Source organism: Medicago truncatula, chromosome 7 (assembly GCF_003473485.1).
Source record: "Medicago truncatula cultivar Jemalong A17 chromosome 7, MtrunA17r5.0-ANR, whole genome shotgun sequence".
NCBI lineage: Eukaryota > Viridiplantae > Streptophyta > Magnoliopsida > Fabales > Fabaceae > Medicago > Medicago truncatula.
Window position 1 is genome coordinate 43,557,062 of NC_053048.1, and position 24,658 is coordinate 43,581,719.

The following is a 24,658-nucleotide window of genomic DNA, read 5'->3' on the forward strand; positions in this document are numbered from 1 at the left end:
TAACTAAATATTGATCTGAAAAATTACTCGGTAAAACTATGTACTAAAAGGGGGTGCAGGTAGCAACTCCCACCTGTGTTTGGAATCCGCTGCTGCAAATTTATCTCATTCCAAACACAGGCAGCATTAGCCACATGTTGCCTGAAAAATTACTGTTTCCATTTCTATTACAGGACGTGTGTTTCTGTTCATTAATACAACTTGTTCAAAATCCCTTGAGCTCAAATTAACATCATGGACCAAAAGTATGTAAAATCCAAATATACATTGTAAATTGTAATAGCTCAAGTGGCAGCAAGTTTCTTCAGGAACTGCATGATCATGAAGATGAATCCCTATTATGCAACCCTTAAAAATCATCACACAAATTCTAGAACTCTCCTTGTAACCAAAACAACATGCAGAGCTCACATCATTTAACTTGAAACTGGTAAGCTTATATGATCGTGCTAGAAATGAAAGATTAGCTCTTTACACTGAAAAAAGAAAACAAGTGCTTTGATTGGTAAGGAAGGCATTGTAATAATAATAGGGTGTTAAATAGTTAGAAGCTACCCATTTTATACTAGAGTTCATGCTAAAACATACACAACATGTTTCTTTTTTTCAACAAGTTTTAACATTTTTAAGAAATAATCCACTTTAAACTTTAGTTCATACAACCTCTGCAAGCTTGATTTTAACATCAAATAATATATAAATTAAATTTCCAGCATAACAAATTCAATTAGAAAGCTACTTCATGGAAAAAGCCCTTAATAGATGTCAAACAACATACTTATTCAAGTTACTGACAGATCAAATACAGATTACTACAAAATGGAATATAGGGAGAAAAATTGTTGAGAAACTTACACAGGTTGTCATACTGCACATATTCAAAGGATCTCCGAGGTCAATCATCATCCATATCGAAATAGTTGACGACGATTAATACAAGCCTGCAAATGGAAAGTTGGTTAAGAAGTCGACCTTCAGGTCCTTCGAGGGAATGATAAATAGTAAGTCATGAAAATGTTACTTAAATTTATGGTAGTAGAATATTTTACATATATCCAAAGCAAAAAGTCCGTTTAATTCACCTGGGTGATTTTTTGTTTGGTATAACGCACCATAAGATAAAAGGGGAGAATACTAATCAAATTTGTGAAAGTAAACTAGTGTACATGCGCTTTCCATGTTGTTCCAATATTTCATAGTCTGGAAAGCTTTGTGATAGAACACCAACACCAGTATGCTAGCTGGCCCAAAGACTGGGTCCACTTTACATGAGGACTCTTTCTAGAAAATTGTAGAAGCATAGGAAATGAGAGTTAGTTAGCCCTTTCCTTAATTTTAGGGAATATTATGTTATAAAAGGGAGGGAAGGGTAGTGAGTAAGTCATTAAAAAGTTGTTGTGAGTTTGTTTAGGAGAGAAGTTCTCTCTGTTCTAGGAGCTTAGCTCTGGTAGGAGTTCATAGAACTCTGGTTACCCCTTTCATTTTCTGTTATTTTCCATTGTAAGAGCTTGCTCACACATACATTTCAATGAATTTCCATTTCACTGTTTTTGAATTTCTGAAGTTCTATCACTTTGTAAGAAAGAGGTATTAGAGTTAACCCTCACCAACCTAACTCCCTTCACTTAACCTTCTAATATTTATTCATGGCACAAATTAGTATGGTGGCAAATGCTCTAGAATTCAAGTCAAACAATGTGATATATGAAGCACAAACTTGAAAATAACAAAAATTCCTAATTTTTATCTTTTGTTTCCTTGGTGATAAGAAATCCCAACACCCAATCTATTCATAGACTTAGCAATTTGATAAACTTAAAACATGTTCATGCAATTCCCCCAGAATTATAGCTTATAACCCATCCCCATCAAGTATTAACTGCAAGTCTGTGACACAGCGTCATGAATCATGATGATAAATGTGGACAATTGTTGGTGTAGGTAAGAGTTTGGCATAAGAAACATAATAGACCATAATAAATCCATTTTTGAACTCTTAATAATGGAAAACTTCATAGGCCCTAATTGTGACAGTACGGCTAACGTGACTAGTATTGTTTATGGTTTGATTCAAAAAGGAAAACCAAACCGTTATAACAGTTTGGTAAACCTGAACAGAACTATTAATGGTTCGTCTCGAAACGAACCAAACTAGTATACAAGTTTGGTGCATCGGTTCTATCTTTTTGAACCGAACCGTCATACGAACCAAATTGGTCCTCTGAACCGAACTTCACCTAATTGCTACCATTAACCAATCTTAGGACTGTTTAAAAAAAAAATCAAAAAACAAACTGAACCAAATATTCTGACAGTTAAATAAAATACAACGATCCTAGTTCACAAAACCAGTTCGATTCTATTCGGTGCGGTTTGAATTTCGGTTCTTTTTTAACAATGCTACCTATGGCAAATTACTAGACATCACATATTAAACTCGGTGCATGAACAAAAGCAATTCACAAAAACAAATTTTACTCCCCCAAATCAAGTTGTTTATGTTACAAGGTTTTAAGATAACGAAAGAGAAAGAATAAAGACTTTGAACTGTAGATTTGGGTTCTAAGCTGAACTAAACCTAAAAAGTTAGCTCAAGAGTGGTCATATTTCTTGTCCATGTGGGATCGTAACAGATACAAAAGACTAAGCACTAACATTTATTTATACTAATACTAAAGTCTTTTAATCCTAATTAAAATACGGAAATAAATCGTGGAATATAAAGATAAAAGGAAATCAATCCTAAGTTATAGTGCACAATATTGCGAGTTACTCTAACTTACAACTTAAATATACTGAGATATTTTCCGTATATTTTAAAATTAGTACTAAACTTAAACCCAACTATAGTTATACAATCAATAAGTTACGGGCCAGTCACTTTCCCAATCACCGTGAAGTAGATATCAAGATGTACACATATAATATGGTAAAGGATGTGCTGAATCTTTATGAAATAAACCGGGGGAAACACTAACAGCAATTTTGAATTTCAGTACTTCAAGCAGTTACTGTTATTCATGAGATGCACTCAAAATCCACTACCATGTAACTTTTTATTTAATCAATGAATAGAATTCCCACATTGAATCATACTTCAAATACTTAATTAAACTTAAACTTATAAGCATAAGTCAATAAATTAACTCATACAAACCCATAACTCAACTTCATAAGTCACAAACAAAATAGCTAAACAGGTAAAAAAAAATGATAAAATATCAAGAAATGAACACCTAGTCCTCAAATTGAAAATCAAAATCACTCAATAAATCTCAATTTTCTCAACTTCCTTCCTAAATCCACTAATCGTTGGATGAAACATCACCAAGTTTAAGCTCATGATCGGATGAAATGTCACAAAGTTTTATAATCGTAAAGAAATAAGTGATGCAGTTGAAATTTTAAAAGGGATTTTATAAAACGGGACAACGAAAAAATGTCAAGAGGGTCCTATATTTAGAGACAGATGTAGTAATTAATAGGCACATTTTTTAACCAAAACGGGTCTTCTTGTCTAACCCGTGCAGCAGTCTGCCCTTGTACCACCCCATCAAGAATTGCAGAAACTACACAAAATTCGCAGATCATACATTCCACTCGATTTCACCATAACATGATTCCGTGTGCATTCTTAAATCTTAATCGCTGAGGGAAAACAAAATCGTGCGTTTTTGCGATTATAAACTCGTTTCTAAATACCATGTATATCAGTAATCTTTCACCCAAAAATAATTCTCAAAAACTCATTTTTACTAATTTTTTATTTAGTAACCTAGAATATTGGTCCAAATATCTAATTACTCAAACTTAGAATTATAAAATAATATGCTTCCTGCAGCATTAATCCTAATGATTTGCCTACATTAGAAGAAGATATAGACATAAAGTTAAGCAGTGATAATGCAAACCTAAATTACAGTAGATAAGTGTATGCTATTTTAAGAGTATGACAAACCTGAAGATAGTTATCATAACCAATGTTAGGTAAAAAGTAAGTTTGACTATCCGAAATTTCTTCTCAGCATTGAGTACCCTAAACACTTCAGTAACATCAAGGAGATGCTGCCGCTTAACATACCTGAATCATTGAAATGGAACAATAATGAACTGACTAGAGAACATATAATTGCATTACCTAAACCATATAAGGAAGTACTGAACCACATATGTGCTCTGTAGTCCATTTAGCTAACTCTTTTTCTGGTCATTATAACTTACTTTTGATATTTATATTGCCCTAAAATGTATTCATAGTATGTATAGATACACAGCACTAATCAGAAATAGTCAATCATGAAACTTTCTATGATATATCACATGCACCATAAGTCATTTTGTTGGCACAACAAATATGCAGGAGGATATAAGTATATAACAAATCAAAAGCTCAAAATCACAGCCTAGCAATACCAAATAACTGGCATAGAAACCTTTGTATTGCCAAACAAAGAGTTTATGGGATTTCATCAAACGTATCTACATAAATAATTCAACAGTTTACAAAAAAGAAAAGGAAAAAAAAGAAAGTGTGTATGCGAAAAATGAAGTTTCAATTAAAATATCCTGATTCTGATGGAAATAAAGGGAAGAAAAAACAAAAATCTCAAAACAAAGTAGGTTCAGGCTTGTAATTAATGCAGGATAAAAAAAATCTCAAAAACTTGTTAGGTTCATGTTTACAATTTTAAAAGCAAAATTTTGCACTAGCAACATGTGAGCCTTAGCTCAAGTAGCACCAGGAGTTGGGAGACTACTCTTGTATTGTGTTTGAATACATGGTTGCATTGGCTTTACTCGCATCCCCAGGAAATTTTACCGAGAATTTATAGAAGCTGGCAATTGGAGAGAGATTGTGGAAATGCAGCAAAACCGTGATTCTTCAACTTCCCAAACACACAATTAAATTGAATCTCTTTGAGGTGTTTTATCTACATATTAGCCACTCTCCCCTTTTCTCGCAGCAGACTTAAAGCTAGTTTGGATAAACTTCTTTATAAATACTTATGAAAAGGATATTACATAAATCTCACGAAAACAGAGTTTTTAAACAATAGTTTATTGTATAAGACTATAAGTTAAAACTAGCTACTACATCTCAAAAATTTCAGTCACATAACTTCTCCTCTCCACAAACACCTATGTGCTCAAGTTATAACTACTTTTTCAACTAACAATATTAGAAGCTAATCCAAACTTGACCACCAAAGTCATAAATCTCCTTCCCTTTAGCAAACATATACAAGGCTGGGTAAGCAATGCAGAAATAAAAATTATATAATGCACTCAGAATGAAGCGCTTATAGTAAAAGCACTTATTATAAAAGTGCTTATATATAAATTATTTCTATATTAACTAAAAATCAAATTGCTTTATATAAGCTATAAGTGTTTTTCGAAGCTATCATGGAGAGCTTAAGTGAATAGCTTATGATTATGGACATGTCAAAAGTTGTTTCTATAAAGTATTAACTCTCCCAAATAGTATTGCAGGTGCTTATGTCAGTAGATACACTCAAATAAGTCAATCAATCGGATCCTCAATAATATAAATTAAGCAGCGCATTGTTGAGTTTGTGTTCAAAATTTTACTTACAGCATCACATGATAGGAAGCAAGAGGAAGCATCAAAAGAAACATGACCCAGTGACCCGTGAAGAGAAAAAGAGCACACAATAATCCTTGTCCAATAAACTCAGGAACCACGAAGTAATTGATCTTTGATGAAGCATCATATGGATTTATATAATCAGCTTCTAAGTCAGATAACATCAAAACCTTCAAACCCCAGGAAAAAAAAATGAATTATAGATTGAAACTAAACATGGGTATGATAAAAATCTTATCTTTCTATTGAATTACAAATGAAATTTAAGAAATGAAAAAGTTGGGTAGTGAAAAAGGGTGAAAATGAAAACCTGGTAGAAAGCTGAAGCCAGAAAAGCAATGTTGAGAGGGAAACAAATGAGAAGCCAAAAGATTAAATCGAAAGCCATTAATCGATTAAGTCAAAAGCAGAGATAAGCAGGGTTGAGAAGTGGGAAATTTAGGAGTTTTGAAGTTGAAGATCATTCACTGATGTTTGGACTTTGAACTTGTGAGTTGGTGAACCAGCCTGTTGGATATGATTAAAAAAAGTAAAAGAAAATGTTTTTTTTTTTTTAATGTATATCAATCTCAGTTTCTTTTATTTTGTTGAGAAAGTTTTGAAAACCATAGAGTAAATCAAAGCTAACTATAATCCTCTCATAAGCTAGATAGAGATTTATAACCAGATTTTCATAACCAAATCGTATATTGAATTGAATGAGATAATAGTTACTTGTTAAACAAGAAGATTTATATACTTGTGATGTAGTGAGATGTCTTAACTCACTTGTTGATTTTAGTTCAATATGTTAATTCATCTTAATGTTAAAAGTTCCAACACTATTCCAGGTAAAACCATGTGCATCGGTCACCACAATGGTATATCTTAATTTTTTGTATGACAATAATGATAATTATTTTAGTTTAAATGATGATGAATTATATTTTTACACACAATTGCAACAAAATTTCTCAATAATTTAAATGATTATGTGGTTTATGCATCTTGTTAATTATACATATAATGGATCACACCTTATTAACCATCACACCCATCCAACTCAATTATCCAGATTTTATATCGTCGTTAACCATGATTTTTCAAGTATATATTTAATCATAATTTATTGTTGATGAATATCAAATATATTTAAGCCAGTAAAAATCATTTTAGAGTTACTCCAAACATTAACCCTTGATTTTAATATTAATTGGCAATTATGATTAATTATTAAAGATTCTTATAGCGAGGACTCTCCACACTAATTACTACAAACATGTGTTGCCCCCCTTCTCGTGATCAATCTCACAAGCAATGCAAAGGAACATCGTCACTTGATGTTCTATTTAAATTTACTATTGATCAAAGTTCATAGCACATAATTCTCATCATCTAAAAGATCTCCTGAAAGACAATTTAAGATAAAAATATATACTCCCTCCGTCCCTATATATAAGACCCTTTTGTCAAAAACACGGGAATTAAGATAGTGGATATTTGTATTAAAGTTGTTTGTAATCACTATTGTTTTTACAATTTTATCCTTTAAGAAAGAAGGTTAGTTTATGTTTTCAACATGTTATTTATTGTTGATTGAAGAAAAAGATGTATAATAAATAGGGGCATGTATGTAAAGAAATAATTAATGTAGTTGGAAATAACAAAGTGGTCTTATAAAAAGGGATAAAAAAAATTCTCAAAAGGGTCTTATAATTAGGGACGGAGGGAGTATATATATATTGTTATCTTTTTAAAATTTCATAAATATTCTCATCGCTTAATCATAGATTTATTTATGCTAATGTACCATGTTGAAACTCACAAGTCACTAGATAATGTTTGTCAAAATGTCACTAGATAATGAAACAACAATTATTTTTCGTTTTGTAAATATGATCAGGGCCGTCCCTGTGGAATTGGAGGCTTGGCTCTCTTATTATTAATAGGCCCCTAAAATATACAATTTTTTTAAAAGAAAAAAAGAACATAATGTTTTCTTTATTTTTAGAATAATTAGAATGTTTGTTGTTACAGCTTTGCAAAAGAAGTGAATTGAATTGGAAGGAGAAGAGAAAGTATTGATGAAATATAGACCTCAAATCCATTAAAATTATGCCCAAAAGAGATAAAAGAATAATACAATTAAAAAAAAAATGACATTTGCCATATATGGGAGTTGAACCGCAGACAAAAAGCACTACACTACCACAGTTAACCGCTAGGCCACAACATTTAGTTTGTAAAAATTCTATGCTATGCCTATATATTAAAATTTTAATGCGTTATATATTTAAAAAAAAAATATTTTGGGCCCCAAAATTGGGGAGGCCCAGCTCTGTAGAGCTGTTTGCACCTCCCCAAGGCCGGCCCTAAATATGATTATTTTAGGATATTTTTTTCTTCCATTTCTTGTTTTATTTTTTAAAATAGCACTTTAATGATATTGAAAGTAAAATAAAAGATGTAATCCATATATTCATTACCATAACACCCAAGGACTTGCCGCCTTATTATTCAACTTGAAACATCATATAAATAAGCCTCGAATTTTTAATTTTTTTTAATATTAAATTAAAAATTGGAAATTTAAAGGATTTTTTGGGTTAAAATAAGGGAACTAAGGCCAAAAAGAAGAACTAAAAACACTTGAATCCAATTATTGAATGAGTCCCACACACTATTAAATATTTTAAAACTTTGATCAAACTTTTTTTTGTCTTTTCCTTTTTAAAAGGAAAAAATTGAGATAATCTTTAATGGAATAAATCCTAACCCTAATAAAGCACGATACACAAGATCATAAAAAATAAAAATAAAAAATCTGAAATCAATCTTCTAAGGAATGACATGACTACCTAAAAAGAAATACTTCTTTTATTTTTACACGGTACAAGTACTATTTTACTTTTTAATTAATTGTTTATATCTTATAGTTACATGAATATTTATGAATGATGTACTTTTTATATGGGATTAAGATACGATCTCAATTTTTATTTTTTACAATACAATCTCAAATTTTAATTATTCAAATAACACTACTCCTTTTTATTCAAGCTAAGAAAAAAATAATGCAACTTCCGTACAAATTACAACAACAAAATAACACGAGCATTAAGTTGTTAAAATACGAAAATTTTGAAAGTTTCAAAAGCGTACCAACTTCAAACATATATTACTTCAAGTTGTCTTGTTAAAAAAATAAAAAACCATCAAGTTGTATTATTTTTTTAGGGATGTTTTTAAAAAACCATCAAGTTGTATGATGAGTTTATGTATTGCATTAATAAAATATTCCATGAGATTCTTGACCAACAAAAAAAGAAATATTCCCTGATATTTGTACCAACCTTTTTACCGCAAATCATTTTTATAAAATTCAAAAGATCAAATTATAAAGATTAAGAAAGATCATTTGACTTGTAAAAATAAAATAAAATAAAATGAAAGAGCATTTGAGAAATATTTTCTTCTAAAAATACTCAAATGTCATTGTAAAAAAACTCAAATACGATCATAATTATAATAATAAATGGTATTTTTAGTAAATATAAGTACTTTTCCTTTTTTAATGTGTGAAGTAAGAAAAACTTTGTCTATATTAAATATAAGAAAAAGGGTAAATGTGAAAACTACAGCCCATCAGCTCTAAGAATCTAAGGATTAAGAATAAAAAAACATACCTCCTTGAAATAAAAAGACTAAAAAAAAAATGTTATAAAAAAAATACTACTAGTAGCAAGCTTTGCAGTAAGACTATTTTTAATTTTATAATGAGTATTTGTAATTCAAGTTGGCAAATTGACAATAAAATAATCCTATAGTTTCCTTGTTTGGAATCATGCAGTAAGAATAATCCAATAAGAGACAATAGTATAGGGCCCTGCGACGCCGGTTTACGTCACTAGAAAACATAATATTGTTCATTTTTTAATCTTACACTTGCAAGTTGCACCAACAACGAATATTTATTTATTATTTTCCACAAAACTGATCCATTAATATTTTTCCACACCTACTTAGGAATAGAAACTATACTAAGCTGAATAACCAGTATTAATTTTAATTTTTGAAGTTTGAGTTATATAACATTGATGGATTTGAATTCTCATTATCAGCAACTCCAACAAAACCAACCAAATTCAAGGTTGCTTCGTTTTCGTTCAAGTTTCAAACAACAAGGTGAAGGTTGTGGTGGTAGTGCAACTGCTGCTACAAATTCTGGTGAAACTTCTTCATCTACCTTTAGAGAATTCATGGACCATAACCCTTCTAATCATAAAGTTGACAACAACGAGTCTTCATTATCACAAAGACACATGAATTCTCAGCAGGGTTATAGAATGGATCAACACAAAGGTTTTTATACCAATCTTTTAAGACAAAGTAGTTCTCATGATGGTCATTTCTCCAACAACAACATCATCTCCTTTGGAAATGGTATTGTAGTACTTTTTCTATTTCAGTTTTTGTCCTGTTTTTGACTTTTTTGTTCAATCATTTAATTTCTTCTAGATAACTTTTTAGGTTAGTTCAATGTTTCTTCTGGGGGCTGTCCCTACATTTTCTTAAAATAGAATTTTATATATGACTTTTGGAAATTGGAACATAGTAATTTCTTTTAGTAGGATAGACATGTTGCTACACCTAAAAAAGTTAAGAGCCAGATCAATTTTTTTTTATTATCATTAGGAATTGAACTAGGAACTTTGAGTTTACAACGCTATGCATCAACCAATTGCGTTAGACTTGTAGATTGTATTTCATTGCAGTTACATACATACTCAGCCTTTGAAACCTAGGGAGCTATTTATTAAACAATTTAATAAATACATAACGTAGGCATAAGTTATCTATGTACGTAACAAAAAAAGAAGTTATTTATGTACAATGGAGGCATTTCTGTCTAATTATTTTAAAGGCTTAATTACTCTTTTGGTCCCTTAACTTATTTTTTGGTTTCGTTTTGGTCCCTTAACTATTAAAAGTTTCGTTTTGGTCCCTTAACTTACTTTTTGATTTCATTTTGGTCTCTTAACTATTAAAAGTTTCTTTTTGGTCCTTTAACTTACTTTTTGGTTTCGTTTTGGTCCCTTAACTTTTCCTCCGTCAACCACTTTGGTCCTTTATGTTATGATGAATGTATTAGAGTTAAGGGACCAAAATGAAACAAAAAAAATAAGTTAAGGGACTAAAACGAAACCAAAAAATAAGTTAAGGGACCAAAACGAAACTTTTAATAGTTAAGGGACCAAAAGAAAACCCAAAAATAAGTTATGGGACCGAAACGAAACTTTTAATAGTTAAGGAACCAAAACGAAACCAAAAAATAAGTTAAGGGACCAAAAGAGTAATTAAGCCTTATTATTTTTTAACAATTTCTGTCTTATTTATGGTTGTTTATAATTTGCTGATTCAAATCATGAGATAGTAGGACTTAATTCCACAAATGCTAAACAAGCATAGGTGGATTCATTCTCTGAAGATTTATTATACCTAGCAATATGTATCACATTAGATGATCACATTTTTACACATTATTTATGCATATAAATGTAAATTGCAGGGTATGAACCTATGAAAGGTGTTGAAAACTATGATGGGGTGAAGGACAGTGATGGTGAACTTACTCTATCTATGAACATATTAAACAATCAAATTGGCTTCTCACCAAGAACTCCTTCTTCCTTCAGAATGTTATCACAGAACCCTAAAACTGGGAGTGATGGTATTGGAACAACTAGCCACGATGATCGAAGACAAGTAGGTAGCAATGACGACGCTCAATATTATGGTCATAAACTCGTTTATGATTCTAATGACCAGGTATATAACATGTTCACTTTTTTTTTTTATTAGGCCTAAATGCAATTTTGCCTCCTAATTTTGTTGGTTTGCGATTTTTCTGTTATACTCAGAATGTAGGGGTACGAAATCAAGTTGATACACTATCACATCACTTGAGTTTGCCAAGAAAATCATCAGAAATGTTTGTTGTGGAGAAATTGCTTCAGTTTCCAGATTCTGTTCCTAGCAGTATCAGAGCAAAGAGAGGCTTTGCAACACATCCTAGAAGCCTTGCCGAAAGGGTAAGAAGAACTCGGATAAGTGAACGAATGAGAAAATTGCAAGAGATTGTTCCAAACATTGATAAGGTCAGAATCATCATCACACAGTTGTTGATTTTTCCCCCTTTTGAGACAATTATGTTTTTGTGTTTAGAAAGTTAAACATTGTTTAATTATTGGCAGCAAACTTGCACATCAGAAATGTTAGACTTGGCTGTAGAGTATATTAAAGATCTTCAAAAACAATTAAAGGTACTTAATTAAATGGCTTAATACATGCTTTGGTCCCTTAACTTATTTTTAGATTTCATTTTGGTCCCTTAACTTTAAACTGTCTCAATTTGGTCCCATAAATATTCTGCCGTTTACTATTTTGATCATTTCCGTTAGTAATTTGCAAAATTTGACATGTGGAAAGAAGTTAACAGATTTTGCAAAATACTAACGGAAAGGACCAAAATAGTAAACGGCAGAATATTTATGGGACCAAATTGAGACAGTTTAAATTTAGGGGACTAAAATGAAATCCAAAAAATAAGTTAAGGGACCAAATGATGTATTAAGCCTAATTAAATTTATAAGTTAGTGAATTATATTCCCCTATTCATTTCCATGCAGTTAATCATGATTAGTTCATGCATGCACTAATATATATTTTAATTACTTTATGCAGACTATGAGTGCAAAAAGAGCTAAGTGCAGATGCAGAAACAAGAAATGAATCAAGTTGTTTAAGTTTCTTTTGTACAGATAATAAAGGAAGTAGCAAAATAAGAAGAAATAAAGCTGATACAAAATGCTATTACAGTAACACAAAAAGCCAGCTTATAGCTTTTAGCCTCAACATTGAGGTTTTCTCATTAGCTAATAATTTGTTACTGAAATTCAAATGTACTCATTTTACACTATGTTCTGTTATTTTCCCCTACAGATATTAAAATTTTCACAGAGAACTTGGATGAGGTATATTCCAATATTTGTCGCTTCTCTTTGAGTTGTGCATTATAAATGAGAATGAATGCATTACTAGGAGGGCTGTGTATGGTATTCTTGGTGTTATTCGATTAATGGTTGTTGTAAGGACCTCTTAACCACACGTTTATTAGTACTAGACTAGACTAGATTAGTCTTCGAAAGTGCTTTTATTAAAATACATCAGACAAAAACTAGGGTGTATATTTTTTTTTAAGAACCTAAACTAACCCATGAAGTTGACACAAAGTGAATTGTGAATACTTTGAAGATGAGCATACTTCAATGAGGTGTGTTATTTGAACAATCAAACAATTTTTGTGACAACTACTAATTTATAAAGGAAATTAGATAGTGACACGGAAACTAAAGCAATAGAGAGAGAAAGTAAAAAAATAATGTGAGTATGAGAGATAAAATTGTCACATATGTTGTCACAAAATGGTTGTCAAAATATCATTTCTCTCCTGTAATAACCTGAACCAACACCATCATACCAACCCAAGTAGGTTGAGGTGAATTATTTTTTAATTTTGATGGATTAAGATTACTATTTTCTTGATCACCATAAATCTCCATTAAACTAAATTAAATATGGATTGATCATTTTCAAAGTAGTTTCGGATTGGCAAAATGATATTGCTTAGAAGTATGGTTTAATTTTAACGATTTACAATATCTTTTCAAACGATGGTAGGGGAGAAAGAGCGGTACGCAATCTCTGCCCGATGAACAGTAACACGAGATAGAGGGGGTCCATTGCTGTAACGCCCTATTTGATTATTTTATTGAGTTTAGAGTCTATTTTTATGATTTATATGATTTTTGTGATGTGTGGTTGATTTATTAAGTGGCTTATTTTATTATTTAATAGAATAAGATTTGAAAATAAAATAAGATTAAGTTGTGAGGGTTGTTTTGGAATTTAGAAGAGTTTAGTAGAATAAGTGAAAATAAGATAAAGAGGGTTGATGAAATAAATAGGAGAAAGTAGAGTCATAATAGTTTTTACGTGAAACAAGTCTTCGGAGAAAAAGGGAGAAAACAAGAGAAGAGAAGAACCAAGGAGGAGAAGCTTTCGATCGATTAATCTAAGGTAAGGGTGGGACTAACCTTCTTTAATTTTAAGTTGTGTAATTCTGAAATTTGATTTAACATGTTGTAAGATGTAGTTTTGGAGGATTTGAGAATTAGGATAAAAGTTGGAAGATTGATCAATTAAGAGTAGAAACCTGTTAAATTGTTGTAGAATTAGTGTCCAGACCTTAGACTTTTCATAGAACAATGATTAGGATCAGTTTTAAGGTTAGAACCATTGAATTGGATGAGTTTTGAGAAAATCTGCAATTCTGCCCGAGCTGACATTCATCGCTCGCCACAGCGAGCAGACGATCTCGCCTCGCGAGGGATGAACTTCATCGCTCGCCTAGAGAGTAGAAACCCCTCGCCTCGCGAGTGACCTTAATTGTTGCTCGCCATAGCGAGTTACCCAGTGAGTGAAACATGATTTTGTGAATTAATGTTAGAGGTCAAGTTTTAGACGGTTTTTTGTGTGCCTTAACCTGTTTAGGAATGATTAGGCAAGTTTTTAGATTTAATTTGGACATAGAGAAGTCAGAAAATAGGATTTTTTAGTGAAAAATGTCAAACTCCCGAAAGCAATCAGATTTAGCTCGCCACGGCGAGTAGCTAACTCGCCATAGCGAGTACCCTTTTTCCTGAACTCGCCATAGCGAGTAGAGTGGCTCGCCTCGCGAGCTACTCAGTGGCAGTCAACCTTGTTTAGGGTTCTTGCGATCTTTGTCGCACGTGATGTTGATAGTTGACATTGGGGTAGAAATGGAAGTTGGTTATTAAGTTACAGACTTACAGAGAACCTGAATCAAATGATTAATGATTGTTGAATTGTTTGAGATATTTGTACAATGTGTTGAAAATGTATGATATGAAAATTATTATTGTTTATATCATTCAAGTTGTTATTGTTCATGTTGCTATGTTGCAAGATGTTTATGTTGTTGTCTCTGCTGTTGTTGAATCATTATTGTCATTAAGTTGCAAGTATTGGTCTAAGTTGTAAAGTTGTGAGTTGTTATTCCAAGATATTGGAGTCATATAAGTTGTGGAGTTGTCTAAGTTGTACGTTGTTGAGTCCATGCATACTCATTTGAAGTTGAGGGCTTGATGCCCTGTGAGCTTTTGCTCTTTACGTTGAGGGTTTGATGCTCTGTGAGCTTTTGCTCTTTAAGTTGAGGGTTTGATGCTCTGTGAGTATAATTATACTCTATATGTTGAGGGCTTGATGCCCTGATTGGTACCACAAGCATGATTAAGAAGTTGAAGTTGCATATGTTGAGTTTAAGTTGTAGAAGTCGCATTGTCGTTGTCGTTAAGTTATCATTTATCAATGAGTTGTTAATAAAGAACTATGTGAATTATTAATATTTATTAATCGCTGTTGTTTATGTTGTTATATGATGATGTTTATGAAGTGAAGTATATGATGTTATAAGATGATGTTTATCATGTGATGATTATGTTGTTATATGATGATGTTTATGATTTGATTATTATGTGCTATATGATGTTGTATATAATGTAATGAATATGAAGTTAATGATGATTAGAAGTTGATTGAGTTATTAATGAAGTCTTATATGAAGAATTAATGCTATTAATTGATGAAGTTTAAGTTTTTAAATGCATTTGATGAATTATATGATTATTATTATTGAAAGTGAATTCTCACCCCTTCTGCTTGGAAATGTTGCCTCTACGTGGGTAACTTGCAGGTAATCAAGAATAGTTGTTGAAGTGAGTTGACTCTCTCACGTGTCGTCGTCTTAGGGTCGCTCTCATACGTAAAGGGATGGGGATTTTGCTGTTTTCCATGTGTTACGTATTTATTATGATTTTATGTTGAAGAATTGTTTAAACCGAATTTTTAATAAGCTGTTTAAGTTGAGGCCGTTGTGCCAACACGATGTTGAACTTAGTTGTTTTCCGCTGCAATGAGACTTAATTTGATGACATATGATGATTGAAATAAATAGTAATTTTGCTATATTTATGATTATAAGAAGTGTAGCATCCTGTTTAATTGTTTTACTCTGATTTATGCAAAAAAATTCAAGTTGGGAAAACGAGGTGTTACAATCGCCGCCTGTGGCAGAGGGCTTTTCGTCGCTTCTTGTGATCAAAGCTTCGCCGCCTCTTGCCTTACTTTCACGGTTGCTCAGCTTTCCGATCTGGTTCGAATTGTCGACGAATTAGCGGTGTTCACGATCGATCCTTCGATTCAATTCTAGGTTTTTTCAAGGTGAGTTCCTAGGTCGATTAGTTACTGCCAGTTTGTTTCAAGTTTTGATTGTGAGGTTTGCTAAGGTTTTTGTTGGTTCAATTGGATTTCTGGACTTTACTCTCTAATTTAGATTTTTGTCTAGCTTCTGCACTATTAAACAGTTCTGTTTTTGTTTGGCTGATTGTGATTTTGCCATGGAAGAACAATTAAGCTATTTCGGTTCTCATTTGAACGTCAATGAACTTTCTAGGGTGTTTTTGAATGTGCCTCAGTTTGGAGATTTCAACTTAAATGTTGTGATTTCAGACAGGCCTTCTGCTGAACAGGTTGTCGAAAAGCTGGTGTCGGATTTGGATAAAGTTGCTTCTTACAGAGAAGTTGTGGTTCACAACGTGAAGGGTACATGTGCAAAATCTTTTGCTCAAGTGTTGAGTAATCCGCCTGTTATCCCTCAATGTCAATTTCCGAAGTTTAGTTTGAAAAAGGAGATGATATTGGTATCAAAATTCTTGAGGACTAGTACAAGGTTAATATTAAATTGTGTCAAAATCACCTTCATGGAAGGCTAATTTTATCTAAAGGAGACCCTCCTCTGAAACTTGAAGACGTGCGTGCTAAGTTGAATACTCTATGGAAGCCTTTAAGTAAATGGGGAATTACTTCTTTAGGAAGAGGTTTCTATGAATTTGTTTTTTCTTCTGATGAGGATGTTAAACATGTTCGTGCGGTGCTTTCTTGGAGCCTAAAGCCTGGTTTTCTCAAACTTTTTGCTTGGTTTCCCGACTTTAATGCAAACAATCACAAACAGACAACATTGCAATGTTGGGTTCGTTTTCTGGAATTGCCTCAAGAATATTGGAGTCCCAATATACTCTCTGCAATTGCTAGCTGTCTCGGAACACCAATGTGTTTGGATGCCGCAACAAGTAAGTGTCCTCTAGAGAGATCTTTTGGTCATTTTGCAAGAGTTTTAATTGACATTGATTTATCTGCTAAAATAAGATATAAATTGTGGGTTGAAAGAGAAGGTTATGCTTTTCTTGTTAATGTTAAGTACGAAAATCTACCACTTTTTTGTTCACATTGCCGTAACATTAGTCATAGTTTTTCTAGTTGTAAACTTGTTAAAGTAAACCAAGAGAAAGTGATCACTCATGAGAAGCATAAGTGCTTAGGGAAAAAAATGTTCCTGTTCAGAAGGATGTTTTCGGAAAGGAACCAACCGATTGTTTGACAAATAATGTCACTGTTACATGTGTCCATAATAACCCTCATTTGGAAGTTTTGAAAACCAATGTTGATGGAGAGGTTGTGAGTATTGATACCGTGCATGAAGAAGTCATGGGTGCTCAATGTAAAGAGCATTTGAGTGTTTCTACTAAAGAGCGCTCTAAAAAGGTCATTCATGATGTCTTTGGATCTGATTCTTCTAATTCAGCTAATTGTGAACCAAATAGAGAGCATTATCCTGATATGCGTTTGGTTGGTTCATGGAATGATGCATTGGATAAATCGAATGTTGTTGGTGACGATAATTTAAACCCCAGGGTCGCTCATGACATAGAGATTTTGAGGCAGTATGCTTGCAAAGGTGATGTTGCAAATATGACACCTCGTGTTTATACTAATGAGGAAGAAAGAGGCTGCTATCAAGTATTTGAAGAACCGCTTTACTGCTACAGAGGAGCCATTCACGGAAGTGGTGTCTAAAACACACAAAAAAGAATTTGAAGGGTTTCCGTGTTCATAACACCTGCTCTAAGGGTAGGTTACCGGATTGATTCATGATCTTTCTTTGAGTTTGTTTCATTTCTTTCTCTTTTTCTTTTCCTTTTGGTTTCCATGTTTTTTTTACCTTTTCTTCTACTCTTTGTTGGGTTTGGCATTTTGCCCCCCCCAACTTTTTGCTTATCTTTTTAGCTTGAGAAGATTTTGGTCTATGTCCCCCTTCTCTTTTTGTTCTTGTTTTTTTTCTTCTATATATTTTTATTAGCTTAAAAAAAGAGTAGTTTAGTCTTAATTTAAAATTCATACATATTAACCCTACGTGTGCACAAGTGACAAATATGTAAAAATATAATATGTGCTTGAGTTGAGTTTAAAGTTTTTTGTTGAGAGGGGTTAAGCTTAAAGGTAATTAATTAGAAAGCTTTATATTAATGTTTTCAAAGCTTTCTTAAGACATTTATTGATTAGATTTTTAATTCAAAGTATATTATTTTATGAAAATAAATATATTTAAATACCGTGTTTTTGCATTCCATCAATTATTCTCCGTCAAAGGTAATCATATTCAAGACATTACTAGACACTAAATATGAAAATATCTTTTAACAAAGTTTTAAACTTTAATTCATCATATATTTTGAGTTTAGTCCATTCCGCTAAATTGCATGACCGTCATATTTTTTTAAGGGTTTATATGTCTGTCTTTACCCCCCTGTAATTTGGGTGAGTTCCGATTTACCCCCTGTAAAAAAAAGAGTAAATAGGCAATTACCCCTTGAAATTGTAAATTTTATCAATTACCCCCCTGAAATTAACAAAACTTCAATTACCCCCTAGAAATTTCACAACGTTAATCAATTTACCCCCTTCGTCAAATTTTTCTGTTAGTGAACATGACGTTTTGCAAATATCCCCCTGAAGTTTTGCACTTATGTGCAAAATGCCCCAAACTTAAAAATTAATAAAAATGAAAAAATTCTTGAAAATTAAAAAAAAAAAAAAAAAAATCTGGAAAAAGTTAAGAATATGAAAAAAAAGTTAATATATTTCAAAAAATTCAGGAACTTAATATATTTCAAAATTTATGAATATAATAAGAAAATATATTTTAATTTTTTTTTTTAAAAAAAAGTTCAGATTTTTCTTTCGAAATTAAAAAGTTTGTTTTTTTTATTATTTTTTATACAAAAAATAAAAAATGTTTGAAAATATTTCAATAATTAAAAAAACATAACATTAGATCATGAAGATTATAAGTCTAGTATAACATGACTTATATACCGGTGTCAATCAATATCCATTGTATCTTGTTATTCATCTAGATTATATTTTTGAATAAAATAAAATTCTAGAAATAAATTTTCTTTTATTTTTTGAAGGTAGAAATAAATTTTCAAAATCAAAATAATTATATAATATTATATTTTTCGATTTTTTTTATAATTTTAATTTAATTCAGAATTTTTTTATATTTTTTTAAAATTTTGATATATATAAATTTTTTCCATAATTTTTTTTTGTATTTTCGGGATTTTTTCATTTTACCAGATTTTTTTTTATTAAATTTTCTATATTTTTTTATTAATTTTCAATTTACCAGATTTTTTTTCATTTTATTAATTTTTCATAATTGTTTTCATTTTTTTAAAATATTTTAATCAATTTTGTTTCATTTTTATTAATTTTTTCAGAATTTATTTAATTTTTTTATGATTTTTTTAATTTTTTAAAAAAATAAAATACAAAAGCCACGTGTACCCTTTATAAAAAATAAAAAATAAAAGGAATTATACAGTCAGCACGCCACCTAATCAGATATGCATAGTCAGCATGACACATCAGCTAGCCACGTCAGCAATTCTACATAGTCACATAGATCAGGGGCTAAAATCAAATAATCTTATTTGACAGGGTTGAAATCTAAACTTTATTTTTTACAGGGGAGTAATCCGGAACTCGCCCAAATTAAAGAGTAAAGTTATATTAACCATTTTTTTTAAACAGAAGAGGGTCTAATTCCAAAGAAAGAACAAACTAAACAACTAGCTACCCTCGAAGCATCTGAGTGAGATTTCCTGCATTCAACTTGTTTTGTCCCTACATTTACACTATCATGGGTTTTTTGGTCTTTTTACTGCAAGGATTGCATTTGAAATGAATTGCAAAGAATTTTGTTCCTAAAACATTAATATTTTGTCGAATAACCTAATAGTTATAATTCTATTTTTTTTAAGGAGAAAAAATAAAGAGTTTAGAGTCTGATCTCCGACCTCTACATATATTATACGATGTCTTTATCAATTGAATTGTGTTTATGATGATCAATCCATAACAAATAAAGAACTAATAGTGGCAAGACACAAATCATAAATCACCAAAGCTCATGAATCACACCAATATTAGCAAGCGCATGAATTTGTTTCGTGGTGTACAACAAGTAAAGATCTTAAAAACTTCAATCTATCTTTCTTTTTTTTACTAGAGATTTTAAAATATTTGTGGAATTGTGGATAATGTTAAAACATTTAGTACTCCCTCCATCCTTATATATAAGACCCTTTTGCTAAAATCACGGTAATTAAAATAGTGGATATTTGTATTAAAGTTGTTTGTAATCACTATTGTTTTTACAATTTTATCCTTTAAGAAAGAAGGTCAGTTTATGTTTTCAACATGTTATTTATTGTTGATTGAAAAAAAAATGTATAATAAATAGGGGCATGTATGTAAAGAAATAATTAATGTAGTTGGAAATAACAAAGGAGTCTTATAAAAAGGGAAAAAAATAATTCTCAAAAGGGTCTTATAATTAGGAACGGAGGGAGTAGGATTTTGCCATTTTGATTTTAATAGACACGAAGTCTAACAAATCAAAATTAACATATTAGTATTGGTTGTTAAAAAAATACATTAAAATGAAGATCAAATTTCATCAAAGACAATTATCAAATGAATATTCGTGATGATTATCAATTGAGTTAAACTCATGATGATTATCCCATGCCGAAACACACCGTTGATTTAAGTACTCCCTCCATTTTTAAATATAAGCAAATTTTACTTTTTCGGTTCATTCAATTAATGATGTATGTGGTTTATAATAGGAACCACATATATCATTAATTGAATGAACCTTAAAAGTAAAATTTATTTATATTTAAAAACGGAGGGAGTAGCAGTTAAAAGTGTAATCTTCTGCGTAATTTAAAAAAGGTCTGGCTAATGAGCGTCCTCGTACACCAAAACACTCTTTGAGAATTTTAAATAAAAAATTATTCTTTAAAAAAATTAAATATTTTAACTCTTAATGTTATGGATGCACAAACTTTCGTAAAAACTTATCAATCAAGGTGTTTAAAAAGTCTTTTAAAAACACTCGTTAACGTTTTTCTTCAAATAACCAAGTACGCAGACAAATAGGACAAACTTAGATATTGTTTCATACCTACATATTTTACTGTTTTCAACTACAAATAATGCGTCTCTTAAAAAAAAAAACTACAAATAATACGTATCTAAAAAAAATACTACAAATAAAAAATAACCACCTACAATAAATGTCATCTATCTTGTCAAAAAAAAATGTCATCTATGTTTTACGGAATTCAGTTTATAGATTAGGCTTAATTGCTATTTTAGCCCCATAATTTCTCAATTGTGCAATTTTAGTCTCTTTATTTATTTTGTGCGATTTTGACCCCAAGTTTATCCCCTTTTTTCATTTCGTAGCCCCTCCACTCAATTTGTTCGCTTAGTTGACATTTTCGTATGATATGGCATCCATGTCACTATGCCACATGGATTTTAACTAAATTAAAACATTAAATACATGTTTTTATTTTTATTAAATAAAAAAATATAAAACCATATCAGTGTTTAACTTAAGATCTGAAGAAAACCAACATCATCAGTGTCGCAGTGTCACTGAAGAAAATCCACCACAATTGTCGCTGAAGAAAATCATGAGGGAACTCCGACATTTGACAAACGACCTCTTCTACATTGTCAACAACGACCTTAATTACCAAAATTCCCACTCCGTGGACTAACTCGAGGTCATTATACTACAAGACCATTATGTTATAGCATAACCTCCAAAAATTCGATCTCAAAACCAAATGCTTTGAGTCAGCCATCAAACTGATCTCAAAGAGACATCGCTTTGATAACCGACATAGGAGAGCGAAAAATGTTGCTAGATATGAATTTTCCCTGTCTTCGACGATGTGGGAGGTTCAGGACCCTAACCTCGTGGTTCCCCCTGGTTCATTAAACAAAATGCCAACTAAGCGAAATATTGATTGGGGTTACCACATCAAAAAAGAGATAAACTTGGGGTCAAAATCGCACAAAATAAATTAAATGTATCAAAATCGCACAATTGAAAAATTATAAAAGGTAAAATTGCAATTAAACCTATAGTTTATGACGTCATCTCTAAAATTTTACATGGGAACGGTAGGAACAGTTTTTCAACAATAGTACCTTAGCTTTCTCCAAATAAAAATGTGATATATTTATATAATTGTTGGTGAAGGAAGATTTTTCTTTAAGAGTTGTGAAAGCAGATCTGTATAAAATTAATGCACACTAAAATATTACTAAAATTTTATTGGTCATTAGTAACAAAAAAATATTTGATAGAACGTTGGTCATAACTATTGACAAACTTTAATGAGTTTGATTTGCATAAACCTATATTAGTATCCTAAAAAAATTACTATAAGGTAAATAATGAATGATATTTAATATTGTATCCATATTGTAAATTACTCGTTTTAGAAGCAAAAATCAAATTGACTACTACAATTAGTTTTCAATCTTTTGTCAAAAAAAAAAATTAGTTTTCAACCTACAGTTAATTAACTAATCTTGCTGTAGTAAAAAAAAATACAAGGACAATTTGATAACATGCTCACAATCATAGCACTGAAAAAGGGTATAGCTCCAAAAAAGTTTCATAATCAACTACAGCAGTCAATTATCTTTATTAAAAAAGCTATTTATCATTTTTTTTTAATTCTTGTGTCCAGACCTCAGACATTTTTTAATAAATTAACGAGAATATTTTTGTTGTTGCTGTTTTTTTTTTTTAAAAAAAAAAAGCTAAGTGAATATACAAAAGCTCCTATACTACAAGGTGTGCCAAAGGAAATTAAAATGTTCAGATGTTACGATAACATAAACAAGGTACTACACAGTAGTCGAAGGAAAATAAAAAATTATGTTACAATTTGAAAACACAACAAAGGAGTTAATCTACAAACTGTGTTCTCAAAATCGAAAAAGGCATAATGCAATTTTAGACACCAATAAGTTTTAAGTTTAACCTTTTACAATAAAGAGTAAAGTTGTTCCATCTTATTATAAAAATGTCTTCAATTGGCCATCCAAACAATAAAAAGAACTGAAGTCCAAATTAAGTTAAAAGCCAAACAAGACTTGTTGAAAAATCCCCTAAGACCAGACCGTAGAAAGCACAAGTATAAAATAAATGATCTTGATCCTCCACAATGCCACAAGTAGTCGTGCACAAAGAATCATTGTAATCCAAAATATTTCTCCTAAACTTATTCATTTTGTTGCTAATCTATTTAGGAACAAACGTCAGATAAAAATATTGACATTAAGTCGAATTTGCTTAAGCCACAAAACATGATTAAAACGGTCATCAACACCAATTTTAAAAGTTGTCAAAAGATTACAAGCATTTTTGACTGTTTATCGATATGGGAAGAATGAAACTTCCAAATTCATCTATCAGCCACACCAACCTACAAAACAACAAGTGACAGCTGTTCCGCAGACTCCCTCACCACACCGTTTGATGCCCACCCTAAAGAAAATATCTCTGCAACTGTGAATAATTTATTAACAACAAGATAAAACAACCTAGCATATCTAACATCAAATGTTACACCAACTAAACACGGGTCTTTCCAAAATAAAGTAGAAGCCCCATCCTCCACCTGTCTAGTAATATTATCTGACTGCCACATATCATCTAACAAACCACCCCCGTTCAAATATGATGCAAGTGTTCCACCACACTGAACCCCCCTCCTCTACCAACACATAGCCGCTCCCCGCCCCCCACCATATTTTGCACAAAGCACATTATAGCACATACTTCCCCTCTCCTCATCCTCCATACATATTTATTAAGTAAAGATAAATTAAACTCATTCAACCTCCTAATTGTTGTTACTGCTAACAATAGACATTTAAAAACATAAGTGAAATTATATGAAATGACGTGTGAATTATTATAATTATTTTTATATATGTTTTACATTTTTTTATTGACAAATTATATAAGTTGCATATAATGCAATGCGTCTTTAGAAATGAAAAATAAAATTATGAAGGGAAGGGATAATATTGTCTTAAAACACTTATTAAAATATTTTTTTCTTCTAATATATCTTATTTCTAAGTATTTTTTTTTTATCTTTTAAAATTTTTCAAGTTGGTAGTTCTCTATAGCTTTGTGTGACAAATTGGTTCTTTTTAGACTCTAACTTTACATGAGAATATGTCTTCCTTATTCTAAATTTTACATCATAAAAAAATAGACTTATTTACCAAAGACTTGCTTCCATTACCATCTCAAAAGTTGATTATAAAATAAATCATCTCAAAAGTTGTTGGTTATTTGAGAATGGGGATGCATAAGTAATAAGTAATCAACAAAAAATACAAGTAGCAAAAAGCAAGAATAAAATTTGAATCACACAAGAAAGCCCAAACGTTTTATTATCTTACAATACAAAAAAATGAAATTTGAATTGAAACTAACGATTCTAAAATCCCGCCCAGGGAGAAAATTTGAATTTCAAATGTACCGTTTAACTTTGCACGCGGATAAGAATCACAACAAGACACGTGTGAAAAGCTAAAAAAATAAATAAACTTAAATTTTAAAATTAAAATGAACCCATTTTTTTGGGAGAAAAAAGATTTTAATCTTCAATGATATAGAAGCGCCATTTTAAATTT

The 24,658-nt window shown here is 31.0% G+C and overlaps 2 protein-coding genes across 3 annotated transcripts; one reads left to right on the forward strand and one right to left on the reverse strand.

Annotated features, from left to right (window-relative positions):
* On the reverse strand, nucleotides 1-6,187 carry LOC11421655 (protein cornichon homolog 1). Of its 2 annotated transcripts, XR_005643102.1 has the most exons (6): nucleotides 5,919-6,187; nucleotides 5,597-5,778; nucleotides 3,959-4,081; nucleotides 1,083-1,281; nucleotides 856-941; nucleotides 1-476 (listed from the first exon to the last, which is right to left on the reverse strand). XR_005643102.1 is itself a non-coding variant. In XM_003625150.4 (5 exons), exons 1-4 carry the CDS (start codon nucleotides 5,994-5,996, stop codon nucleotides 896-898), a joined length of 429 nt encoding a protein of 142 aa, XP_003625198.1. In that variant the 5' UTR covers nucleotides 5,997-6,159; the 3' UTR covers nucleotides 1-476; nucleotides 856-895. The 2 variants fall into 2 exon arrangements, 1 of the variants encoding a protein (XP_003625198.1); XM_003625150.4 differs by lacking the exon at nucleotides 1,083-1,281 and having other exon boundaries at nucleotides 5,919-6,159.
* A 3,406-nt stretch (nucleotides 6,188-9,593) lies between these two features.
* Nucleotides 9,594-12,690, forward strand: LOC11430799 (transcription factor bHLH130). The gene is made up of 5 exons (XM_003625151.4): nucleotides 9,594-10,030; nucleotides 11,157-11,416; nucleotides 11,509-11,745; nucleotides 11,842-11,910; nucleotides 12,332-12,690. Exons 1-5 carry the CDS (start codon nucleotides 9,685-9,687, stop codon nucleotides 12,377-12,379), a joined length of 960 nt encoding a protein of 319 aa, XP_003625199.1. The 5' UTR covers nucleotides 9,594-9,684; the 3' UTR covers nucleotides 12,380-12,690.
* The last annotated feature ends 11,968 nt before the right edge of the window (nucleotides 12,691-24,658 follow it).